This window comes from Drosophila sechellia, chromosome 4, assembly GCF_004382195.2.
Source record: "Drosophila sechellia strain sech25 chromosome 4, ASM438219v1, whole genome shotgun sequence".
Lineage (NCBI taxonomy): Eukaryota > Metazoa > Arthropoda > Insecta > Diptera > Drosophilidae > Drosophila > Drosophila sechellia.
In genome coordinates this window covers 167,884-179,046 of record NC_045953.1, presented here as the reverse complement: position 1 = coordinate 179,046, position 11,163 = coordinate 167,884, and the positions used below count along the sequence as shown (strand labels likewise).

Genomic DNA, 11,163 nt, shown 5'->3' with positions numbered 1-11,163 from the left:
ATGACCTTATAATAATAATAGTATTTATACATTGGTGCGCGTCCATGTTTTCGTCTTATAAAAATAATTATTATTTGCCGGAAAACGGTCAGAATATACATATGTAAATTCTGAAAAACAACAAAATGTATTATTTTATGTGAGTGGCATTAACATTCAAATACATACATATGTATGTATGTACATACCTCTGCACAATTCTCGGATTTCAAGTTGTCATACGACAATGCTAGTGAAAACCGGGCCAAAGCACAAAGCTTTGTACTGTCTTTTTAAGTAACAACTTTCAAAGCGGTATTCAATCCAGCACAAAAGCTTTATCTTAGGTAGCCGCTGCATATATGTATGAGATCCCCATAAGTATAGGTGTGCCTGACCAGTTGGTTTAATTTATTGTGAACTTTCGCTTAACTTAGACTGGTTAGGTGGTTGGTTAATTCCATTTGTCTTCGTTATTTTGTATTATTTTCGCGAAGGGATAATTTTTTAATCGTTTGTGATTATTAAAAATTTACAAACAACTGGAATCTTAAAAATGAGTTTTCAATTTGCCGTACTGACCCTTATCTTAACAGCCTTCACAGTCTCTCTGTGTGCTGAACAAAAAATTTCTAAGGGTGACGGAGGTGAAATACGAATTTTCAAACGTCTTATTCCTGCCGATGTTCTACGAGGTAAGTATGGCAATCAACAGATTAATAAATTTTTCTTTATTACAAGGTTCAAGTACAATATAAGCATAGATAGAACGGTTTATTGTTAAATATAGAGTTATGAACTATAAAAAATAAAAGGATCGGTGACACGCCCATAATTTTAAGTATCATAAAAGCTATGTGCTAGTGTAACCCAAAACAAAAAACACAAACTAAATATCCCTCTCCTTTCTCAATCATTCAGCCTATAGTAAACATTTATCAAGTGTTTTTGCTTTTAATGTATACATGATGGATGTATATAGTTACCACAGGAACAGCCCGAAAATTAATTAAAATTGTTAAGAAATTCTTCTTAGTTTGGTTGTTTTTGATCATATTGTTATTATTGGGTATACATCAGTTCTTGTATATGTAAAATTACTGCAAGGGTATATAAACTTCGGCTTCCCTTTTGGGTTTTTAATTGCAACATATTTATATATATTTTGTAAATGTGCCAAAAATATTTTAGTCTGTGAGTGTATTAAAATTATTAACGTAGATTTAATAGTGTTTCAAAGCTCGCGTTTTATCTGGCCTTTGCCTTGAATATTTCCTCGCGCTTCCTTCAAAATATTTTAATAATTCTTCAGATTTTCCGGCAATGTGCTTTGCTTCAACTCGATGTGCCACTGTTGAGCCCGGAAAGTCGTGGGACCTTACTCCATTCTGTGGTCGATCTACTTGTGTTCAAAATGAGGAAAATGATGCAAAGTATTTAACGGAACAATTTATATTTAAATAAACAAATGCCTAATATACATTATTTATAGGCTATTGGAACTCGTAGAAGACTGCGGGCCATTGCCACTGGCGAATGACAAATGTAAATTGGACACAGAAAAGACTAATAAAACCGCATCGTTTCCTTTTTGCTGCCCCATCTTTACATGTGACCCCGGTGTTAAATTGGAATACCCCGAGATCGGAAGGGATAATGACAAAAAGAATGTTGAGTGATTGAAAACCAATATATTATGTAAACGTGTGTCAATACAATAAAAACATTTGTTGCTTTAGTCAGAAAGAACATTTACTTCTATTTTATAAAAGTTAAATATAAATGCTGCCCAAATGTAATCGGTACTGTAGTACAAAACAACTGATATGGTTTGTAACGCAGAGCACCAGAAGAATAAATGTACATTTTCTGTGCCTGTGTGATTAAAACGATTTAAACACCGATTTATACATCGAAAAATTTGGTGAAGTTCTGAGTAATAACATATTCAAAAAAGGGAAAGTTTCAGTGCAAGGCAGAAATTTCACATCTTTTTGGCATATTGATTCAAATTTAATTGCGATACTGGTTTTTGGTTTGTGATCGCCGTGACACGCAGAGGGGTTGGCCTAAATCTTTGATGATTCTTAAGCTCCGCGGAAACGGCAATAACTCCAAAAAATAGGCAGACTAACAAGTAAAAGCGGTAAAAGCGTTTTGTTTTACAGGCGTGCTTTCTGCATCCTTTCCTCGGAGTTCCTTATCCATGGGAAGCTTACATTTCAAGACGAAGCCTAGATACATAAATTCCCAAAGTGGGAGGACCATGGCTACTCTGAGAGATGCATGCTACTGAGCATAGAGTCTAGCCAAAGACACTAGAATATTATTCACTAGAATATTGTTCTAGAATATTATTCTAGTGTCTTTGGTCCAGCCACCTTGTAATCATTACGGATAATGATCAGATCCGACCGGCAACTGACGATTTTTTAATCGCATGGTAAATGGCATCTATTTTATTTTTTGCCGATGTCAATGCAACTTCCTGCAGTTTTCTCGTTACTATTACTATTTTGCAGCACCAAAAGATAGTAGCTAGTTGAAGGATGAGTCATAAAATCAAATATTTTGACTGGCAAGTTTTAATTAGCAAGTAATTTGACCTGTTAGTTATTTTTCAAAACTGCAGACGCGTCAAAAAAAATTCAAATTTTTTTTGTTTGACTATTGGACTAAAGAACGCAATTATGAAGATTAAATTATTGAGAGGTACTTAATTCATTAGTCTCATCTTGCTTTATGAAATCTATGAATCCTTCTTTTATTGTGCGATCCTCTTTGAATCTCTTTTCTGTATGGTTTTCCTAATTGTGTAATACTGTCCGGGTTGTGTGACAATTCTTATTATGGACATATAATACATATGTCCAGTCAAATTTTGATTTAAGTAATTAATGCCATTAATTTAAAAAATTTTATTCGTTGTTTTTTATTTAAAGTATTTGGTTTGTTTTTCCAAAAATTAGTTTAATTTGCGATTCGAAAACAAAAATTCAACTACACTTACTAGAGTAAAGGCCCGATCGTTCCCGAACTTAATAATTAAAACCCTTCCCTGTTTTCAGTAAAAACAGGCAAAGCATATGGTGAAATCAAAATTTAATATAGTAAGTTTTCAAACTTTTTATGCCTAATCGTCACTGAAACAGCATTCTTAATCTTAACTTTCTTGATTTTCTAAATTCCGAGTCCACATTTAGAACACGAAGAAACAAACGCGGTTCTGTGTTATAGTCTTCATTTTATAATTTATCCCGCACAGGCAGAAAATAGTTACATATAATAGTTCTTGTTTCAATTTTAATAATATGTTAAATGTATTAAATGTTTGTAGGCCAATGAAGTAGTAAAGCGAACGAACCTTATATTTTTGGAATGGAGCCGGAGAAATAAAATCGTCGATAATACAAGCCACTTTATTGAATCATTGTATAATAGCTTTGTAAACAAACATTTTTGGTTTTTGTATTGCAATAAGTTCTGTTTTAATAGTGCGTAACACAAACATCAAGAAGGTTTTCTAAGATATCGTCGTTTCGATCATACTCAGCGCTATCATGCAGGCATTGGAACTGCTCGGCAATGCTATCTACTATTGGTTGAAAGTTAGTGTAATCATAATTGATTGTTATGTTGCATGCATGGCTAGGACAGGATACATCATTTGATACATTTTGCTCTTCTACGATATTTGAATTTGAAGCAAGCACAGGTGTCATTTCGGAATAGAAATTATTGAATGTGCAGAAATTCTTTTCTGCAGGAATGGGCTGCAATGTATATTTTTTTAAAGAATAATCCAAAAATAAGTATAAATATATATATATTATTCTTACCGTGTTGGTAGTATCCGTCTTGTTGGAAAAAAAACAGTTTAGGTTTGGTTCTGTTAAAAATGATTCAGTACTCGATATAATAGTGTCAAGCTCAGACTTCTTTTTTAAAATGTCCTCTTTATTTATTCTTCGTAACTGACGTTGCTCATCATTTTTATCAGCTATATTAGGTTCTTCATGGGGCACGATATTAAAGATATTTGCTTCAGATTTTTCTGGAAGACTACTTGTCTTCGATTTTTGAACGAATCCTGCATGATTTTGCCGAGCAGAGTTTGCTTGTTGTATTTCTGTTAAGTGTTCATACTGGAACTTAGCAGTTTGATTTTCCGTTGGATGCAAAATTTTTCTATTTCGAATTCGTTTCCGGTCACATTTTTTTGGGTCGACCCCCAGCTCCCAGTAACCACCTTTTCCCCTTTCTTCTCTTTTTCGGTTACGAAAGCAATGGTGTAATGATAAATTATGCCTAATGGAATTCTATTTTGAAATTGTAAAGTAATTAGCTCATTTCCAGTCAACACAATTAATAGCACTCACATTCCATTTCTTTCGAACTCTAAAAAATGCAAACTTGGCCTCTATCCAAGAACATAATTGTTGTAAAGTTATTCGCCCATTTTGTAACATAGCCATTCCTATTATATGTGAATAATTAAAAGGCGGTTTCTCGGTCACGTCGGTTTCATACTTGCTAGCCAACTTTTCATATTCTGTTAAGTCTCTAAAATAATACAAATAATTTCATATGAATGTTTTATAAGATAAAATTCTATTTTACAAACCTTTTAACTTTATTGACGAATGTTTCAAAGCGTTCTGACGCAGTTGGTCTCTTTGTTATAGATTTTTGCGCATGAGCCCCTAAAATTATATGGGATATTTTATCTGTGCGTTCACGCGTAGAATAAAACATTTTGATATGTTTATCATGGTCTCTTGACTTGTGAGTTGGTTCTGCGTTCCTTTTCGAATTTAAAATATCGGTTGGGTTGTAATCAATGGTTTTCGGCCAAGTTAAATTTTGATTCCTCAAAAGCCAATTAAGGTTGGTTAGCTCGCGTTCCTCGTCGGAGTCCTCTGCTTCTTGTGAGAATGAATTCTCTTCCATACATGATTGTAATGTAACATTCCGTTTTGCCGAAGAAGTAATGTGGTATGACATATCCCGTTTCTATGCAAAAATAATGTAGTTCAGTCAGTTATTATAAGAATATATTAGTCAAGAGCCCAAAAAGGATCTTAGAGTGATAATTCAATTCAATTATTAAAAATTTTGTTCATATTTGTATATATCAGTAGTTGAAAAGATCCGTCGTGCGGACGGGCGGACATGACGAAATCGGTGCGGCTGGTTATCAATCAATTTTTTTAACAAATCTAGTTGAAAGTTCAATATGGCAACACTTGTTAGGCAAGGTATTCAAATTTCACACTCTTACACAAAATGCATTATATTTATTTTTTATACACAATCGGAAAATGAATTTTTTTTAAAAATACAGTTAAATATATTAATCACGAAAACTTTCATTATAAGTTTATGTAGATGGCAATATTAAGTAAGTAAGTATTAAGTAACATTTTAAATCGACTTTAAATCGATCGAAATAAAAAAACCACCTACTTAGTGCTAAACTCACAAATATTCTTTCGAATGTTCATCCGTGCGACAGGGTGATTAAAATAATATGTGTGTTAAATCAATAAAAGTAACAAAATTTGTGTAATGTAAGCCAATTGAATGCTTAAGAAAAACGTACTTTAAATAACAGAAGTAAGAAAATAAAAAATAAAAATGCCTTTCTTAATTCTTTGAATATTCGGTATACACAATTACGCATTAACGAGGGTTGTGACAAACTTAAAAATTTTACGTAAATACATTAGTGTTTTTATTTTTTTATTTAATTTTCAATGTTCCTAAAATCGTCTAAATCAAATATGTATATAAATAGTATATAGCATATTTCTATTTTGATGAAAAATTAGTTTATATTAATAAGTTTCCGTTTTGTTTTCTCTTAGGTATACTTATTACTTCTTGTTTATTTGGCTGTACTAGTTTTTATTTTTATATTACTCTTAGCCTTTTTAATTAAACTGTATCGAATGAACCGCTTGAATTGTACTGCAAGGCTACTCTCTACCGTTGCACCTGTATCTGTAGTCTAGGAGCAACCCTCATTTTTACAACAAAAATAATTGTTTGAGGTTAGGAAATCACTCTCGGGCTTATAGGGTCGAAGTGGTTGTCGCTCGGGTGGTCAAGGACTCATGTAGTCGGTCTCGTTTTAGTATATAGTTAGTCGATTTTATGCCCCAGCCGACTTTTTCGATACAAATGCGGCCACAAATTCTCCGACATCCAAAAAGTGCTCAGCAACAACCCTATTTAGCCATACATTTTGTTACCATTAAGGTGGCCATATGCTCTTAGGTTTGCACTATATCCACCACTTTTCGTTAAAATCTTCAACCACTTGTCCTCATATACCCTTATACCGCAATTTCGACCACAGGCTTTTTAAAAAAAAAATTAAGTTTGACTGCTGTTCTGTTATTAGGATTTTGAATTATAAGAAATAGAAACGAATGCATTGCTGTGTACATTACTGTTTAAAAATCATGGCAACACATAACAAAAATATGTAAATAAAAATTTTAAGGCTTGATTCTTTGCTTTAAATTGTGCTACCTACGTCACGACAATGACGATTAATGCAAACAATACACAATTACATAAATCTAATTCCCCTTTAATGGGTTAGAAACGATTATCTGTACGAATAAAATCGGTTCAAAAATAAAATATAAGGTGAAAAGTCTAATACATGAAATTATTTATTGTAAATAAAATTTTACTTGAGGAAAACTAAAAGTAAAAAAATATTTCATTCATGTAGAATCAGTTTTTTCATAAAAATATAATAATATATCATATTGATTGAAGGGGCGGTAAGCTATTTTAAAAGAATTAAAAGAATAGAAACAACTGAAGTTTCCTTGATTTAGCAACAGTTAAATATAATTTATTATACCCATTACTCTTAGAATAAAAGGGTATATTAGGTTCGTTGAAAATTTGTAAGAGGTAGAAGTCCGAGTCTTGGCATTTCAGTATGCCCCTTTATAGGATTGTCAACATCTCAGGAACTATTAAAGCTAGAACGTTGAGAGGCATGCAGATTTTAGAAATAGACGCAGAGTATAGACCCATGTTGGCATGTCCAATATAACGCCCACAAACCGTCCAAAACTAACACGCGCTCACTTCTGAAAATTTTGTTGATGTTGTTTTTTATTTTTATTATTTTTTATTTTTATTACACTTGTAAATTTCTATCGATTTGCAAAAAAAAAAATTGCCACTCTCACTCTAACACCCTAAAACCATTCAAAACGGCCAATCCCGCATTTAAAAAAAAAAATTTGGATATTTTCGATATACTGATTGCTTTTTAAAGTTTGTAGAGCAGTAACCATGCGACCATTTAAATTATGTATAATAAATTAATTACTTACTAACATACAAAAAATAAAAACTATCCTATCAAAAGCGTTTATTTTGCAAAAATACTTATGCCGACTGGTGTATAGTCTCCATCAGTATCATCAGACAAGTGATGACCGTCTGCGCCCGTCAACGGCTCTACATCAGTCCATTGCAACTGCATTTTCAGATTGTACAGAGTTGCCATTCTACCCCTTCCCAATTCAGGTGATAAATAGTTGGATTCTTTTTATACGGTTTGGCACCGCATCAGCGGCCTGTGGCCTTTGAATTAAAGAAGAGTCAACACAGATTTAGCAGTGCCTGGGAGTGCCGCTTGATGGTACACTCACCAGGTTAGCGCCCCTTTAGTAAAAATCTTTGATGTAAGATATTTAGAAAACTGTTAAAGCGAGAGCTTTGGAAATTTTTTCCCCTCAAGAGTTAAACAATTCTATAAATAAAAAGTCTGTTTGCTTAAAGAATTTTATTTAAATAAGAAAGAAAAACAATCCATAAATGGATGAATCAATATCCGTTCATCAGGATATCGCCCCCAACAATAATTTAAATTTTTTCGATTCATTTCAAAAAAAAAACTAGATGATTCACTTTTAAACATTTAAATTAGAATATTTTTAAAGGAAATTAATAATGAGTTGATTATCCTTTGTTTTTAAGGACTTCACACATTAGTCTGGGAAGTGAATCATATTTTTTGGATGTAATCCAAAGTAATCGTTGACCAACCGAGTTTTATTCCGATGATCGATTCCTCTTGAGTGAAATGGTGTTGTTTACAAACCTCTTATACCTTCCCAGCCAACCATTCCCACACGGTTTCGATTGTATAAAGTACAGCGTTTATCTCGAGAAAAGGTTAAAAACAACATGGAATTTTTGGGTTTTGTTATACTTGAGAATCGCCTTAAACCAGATACTGCTAAAGTAATAAATGCGCTAAACACAGCCAAAATTCGAACTATAATGATAACAGGCGATAATATTTTAACTGCAATAAGCGTTGCTCGGGATTGTGGCATAGTAGGTCCCTCGCAAGCAGTTATAACTGTGCATGCAGATCCAATTGGCGACAGTGCAAACTTCCAAACTAATACCGGTACAGAGTGTAATTTTGATAATAGTTCAGATAAACACTACAAGTTGCACTACACCTTAGATTTTGGTAGCAAGACGTCTCGGGCATATCTTTTTAAATCAAAAGTAACCTTTTTGACCGGGAAACACCTGAATTCACGGCCCACGTTGGAAAAACTATTTTTCATATGGAGTCGACGAATTCATTAGTTAACGAATCGAGTTCTAGTTACGCAGAAAGTGGTTTGCCGACAAGCGATAGTTTGGCCAGTGTAAAAACTATAGACACTTGGACCCACAATGATGCTGAGCTTGGTATAAAACACACACCAGACGAAAGCTGGCGGCAAGAATGTATATTTGCAATGGATGGTAAGACTTGGCAAATTGTAAAAGATCACTTTCCAGAGGAAATGGAAATTCTATTGACACGGGGTTCTATTTACGCCCGAATGTCACCCGATCAGAAACAGGCACTAGTTATAGAACTTCAAAACTTGGACTATTGCGTTGCCATGTGCGGTGATGGAGCCAATGACTGTGGTGCACTGAAGGTGGCTCACGCTGGTATTTCCTTAAGCGAGACTGAAGCATCCATAGCATCGCCATTTACTTCACGAAATCCCACAATTTCGGCGGTTTTAAAAGTTATTAAGGAAGGACGCGCTGCATTGGTCACATCGTTTGGTATTTTCAAGTATATGGCAGCCTATTCCCTGGTTCAGTTCATATCTGTTATGATTTTGTATTCCATCGACTCTAATTTGACGGACAAGCAGTATCTATATGTCGATCTTGGACTTATATCAATATTTGCCTTCTTTTTTGGTAAAACCGAATCATTTGATGGAAAGCTGGTGGAACAAGTTCCGCTTAGTTCATTAATATCCTACACGCCATTAGCTTCCCTTTTACTACATCTTACTGTTGTAACAGCATTTCAGGTGACTTGTAAGTATATATATATATATGTAAATGTAAATTTAGTAAACATAACGTAATCCTTTTTTTTAATTCCATTATAGGTTGGATTCATCTGCATCAACAGCCGTGGTTTAAACCTTTCGAGCCTGCGGGTGAAGATCATTTAGGTTGCTATGAAAACTATACAATGTTCTGCATATCTAGTTTCCAGTATGTTATTCCACCTTTTGTTTTCTCCAAGGATGCGCCATACATACCATTAAGACAAGGCACAGCTAGGTTGAGACGCCTTGCTACACCGCGAATCTAGACGGGCGTTGGACCGTCGAGTGGAGTCCTTAAAGAGGTGTTGTTGGTAAACACTTGAAAAGAATATGAAATGAAATCGATGGAAACACACAGAGTTCAGGTTCAGTTCCATGAACGAAGTTTCGGCGAGTGAAAAACTTAACACAAATCTGGCTAAAAGTCAAATGAAAAATGTTATCGTTTGATTACAATTTTTTGTTTTTGTTCATTGGTTTTCAAAGCTCCATGTTTAGGTGGATTTGTTTTTCACTTTCCCAGCTCACAATCTAAAACTTCCTAATAGCTTTGTTTCTTAAGATCGTAAGATTTAAGGTAAATGGATGAAAGTGAAGGGAGAATCAACCTGGTAATGTCCTTTACGCTTCGGGAGTTACAGAAACCGAATCAAATTTATTATTTCATATGTATATAGTGAAAACGTGAAACGGGGAGGTCTCATCCAAACCAAAACAACTGACAGCAACAACAAGAGCGAGAAGACCAAAAACACCGACACGTGCTTAGACTTCAATCGCAGCTTTCCCAACTTCCAGTGGCACTCATCCCCAATGTAAATTTAGTAAACATTACGTGATCCTTTGTCGTTTTTGAAAAATGCACCGACGTTAGCGATTATGGTTTCGCACACATATCCCAAAAAAAAAAAAAAACAATATTTTATATCGCTAAATATCTGTGCCAAACCTAGGAAAAACAAGAGTGAAAGATAGTCGAGTTCCCCGACTATCAGATACAGGTTACTCAGCTAGTGTGAATGCGAACGCAAATTTTCGCGGTTTGCGCTGCTTCTATGTCTCTATGAACTGTATGCTAAAGCTCAACCTTCTGGCTTTTCAGGTTCCTGAGATCTTGACGTTCATACGGACAGACGGACATGGCTAGTTCGACTCGGCTATCCTGATCCTGATGAAGAATATATATACTTTATATAGTCGGAAACGCTTCCTTCTACCTGTTAAAGACTTTTCAATGAATCTTTTTATTCTACGAGTAACGGGAATAAAAATGGATGCTTTGTGGTCGTTAAAGCGGAAGTTGTTATTTTATCAAATCGATAGAAACTTACAAGACTAATAAAAAATTTAACAAATCAAAATATTTTGCAAAAGTTTGTGTGTGGCTTTTTGGGCGGTTTATGGGAGTTCCTGAGATCGAGACGTTCATACGGACAGACGGACAGGACAAGATCGCCTCGGCTATTAAATCTGATCAAGAATATATTTTTCATATGGTCGGAAACGCTTTCTTAAACCTTCCTTTTCAACGAATCTAATATACCCTTTTTCTAATCGAGTAACGAGTATATAATTCCGTTTGCCCAAAACCGAGAAACGCCATTCCATTGTAAGCACCCTCTAAAACAGAGATACAATTATTGTGATTATTATTTTTTATTTTATGTATGCTTAAAAATCCAATGAATTAAAGTTACTCGAATGCTTATTATACAGCCTATATGAATTTTAACTTATGTATATAAACATCAAACATTAATTATAATCAAGAAACAACGCCGTTTTA

General features: G+C 34.1%; 3 protein-coding genes and 1 long non-coding RNA gene across 4 annotated transcripts; 3 read left to right on the top strand and 1 right to left on the bottom strand.

The window, feature by feature from the left end:
* The first annotated feature begins 393 nt into the window (after positions 1 to 393).
* Positions 394 to 1,728, top strand: LOC6620285. The gene is made up of 3 exons (XM_002044457.2): positions 394 to 674; positions 1,292 to 1,412; positions 1,472 to 1,728. Exons 1-3 carry the CDS (start codon positions 536 to 538, stop codon positions 1,656 to 1,658), a joined length of 447 nt encoding a protein of 148 aa, XP_002044493.1. The 5' UTR covers positions 394 to 535; the 3' UTR covers positions 1,659 to 1,728.
* A 1,475-nt stretch (positions 1,729 to 3,203) lies between these two features.
* LOC6620284 (forkhead box protein J1-B) lies at positions 3,204 to 5,960 on the bottom strand. The gene is made up of 5 exons (XM_002044456.2): positions 5,860 to 5,960; positions 4,604 to 4,992; positions 4,359 to 4,542; positions 3,819 to 4,298; positions 3,204 to 3,752 (listed from the first exon to the last, which is right to left on the bottom strand). The coding sequence occupies exons 2-5, from the start codon at positions 4,981 to 4,983 to the stop codon at positions 3,468 to 3,470; spliced, it is 1,329 nt and encodes a 442-aa protein (XP_002044492.1). The 5' UTR covers positions 4,984 to 4,992; positions 5,860 to 5,960; the 3' UTR covers positions 3,204 to 3,467.
* A 50-nt stretch (positions 5,961 to 6,010) lies between these two features.
* Positions 6,011 to 10,738, top strand: LOC116801936. The gene is made up of 2 exons (XR_004362312.1): positions 6,011 to 7,539; positions 10,480 to 10,738. It is a non-coding gene; the product is annotated as an uncharacterized LOC116801936 (long non-coding RNA).
* On the top strand, positions 8,181 to 10,292 carry LOC6620283 (probable cation-transporting ATPase W08D2.5). Its single transcript, XM_032723993.1, has 2 exons — positions 8,181 to 9,360; positions 9,435 to 10,292. The coding sequence occupies exons 1-2, from the start codon at positions 8,598 to 8,600 to the stop codon at positions 9,641 to 9,643; spliced, it is 972 nt and encodes a 323-aa protein (XP_032579884.1). The 5' UTR covers positions 8,181 to 8,597; the 3' UTR covers positions 9,644 to 10,292.
* Positions 10,739 to 11,163: the final 425 nt, after the last annotated feature.

Bases quoted from the DNA above. Each gene is read 5' to 3' on its own strand.
- LOC6620285 (XM_002044457.2), top strand. From the start codon at position 536: ATGAGTTTTCAATTTGCCGTACTGACCCTTATCTTAACAGCCTTCACA. The intron at 675-1,291 runs GTAAGTATGGCA...ATAATTCTTCAG, and splicing joins TCCTGCCGATGTTCTACGAG to ATTTTCCGGCAATGTGCTTT. The intron at 1,413-1,471 runs GTATTTAACGGA...CATTATTTATAG, and splicing joins AATGAGGAAAATGATGCAAA to GCTATTGGAACTCGTAGAAG.
- LOC6620284 (XM_002044456.2), bottom strand. From the start codon at position 4,983: ATGTCATACCACATTACTTCTTCGGCAAAACGGAATGTTACATTACAA. The intron at 4,543-4,603 runs GTTTGTAAAATA...GTATTATTTTAG, and splicing joins TTCGTCAATAAAGTTAAAAG to AGACTTAACAGAATATGAAA. The intron at 3,753-3,818 runs GTAAGAATAATA...TATACATTGCAG, and splicing joins AGACGGATACTACCAACACG to CCCATTCCTGCAGAAAAGAA.
- LOC6620283 (XM_032723993.1), top strand. From the start codon at position 8,598: ATGGAGTCGACGAATTCATTAGTTAACGAATCGAGTTCTAGTTACGCA. The intron at 9,361-9,434 runs GTAAGTATATAT...ATTCCATTATAG, and splicing joins AACAGCATTTCAGGTGACTT to GTTGGATTCATCTGCATCAA.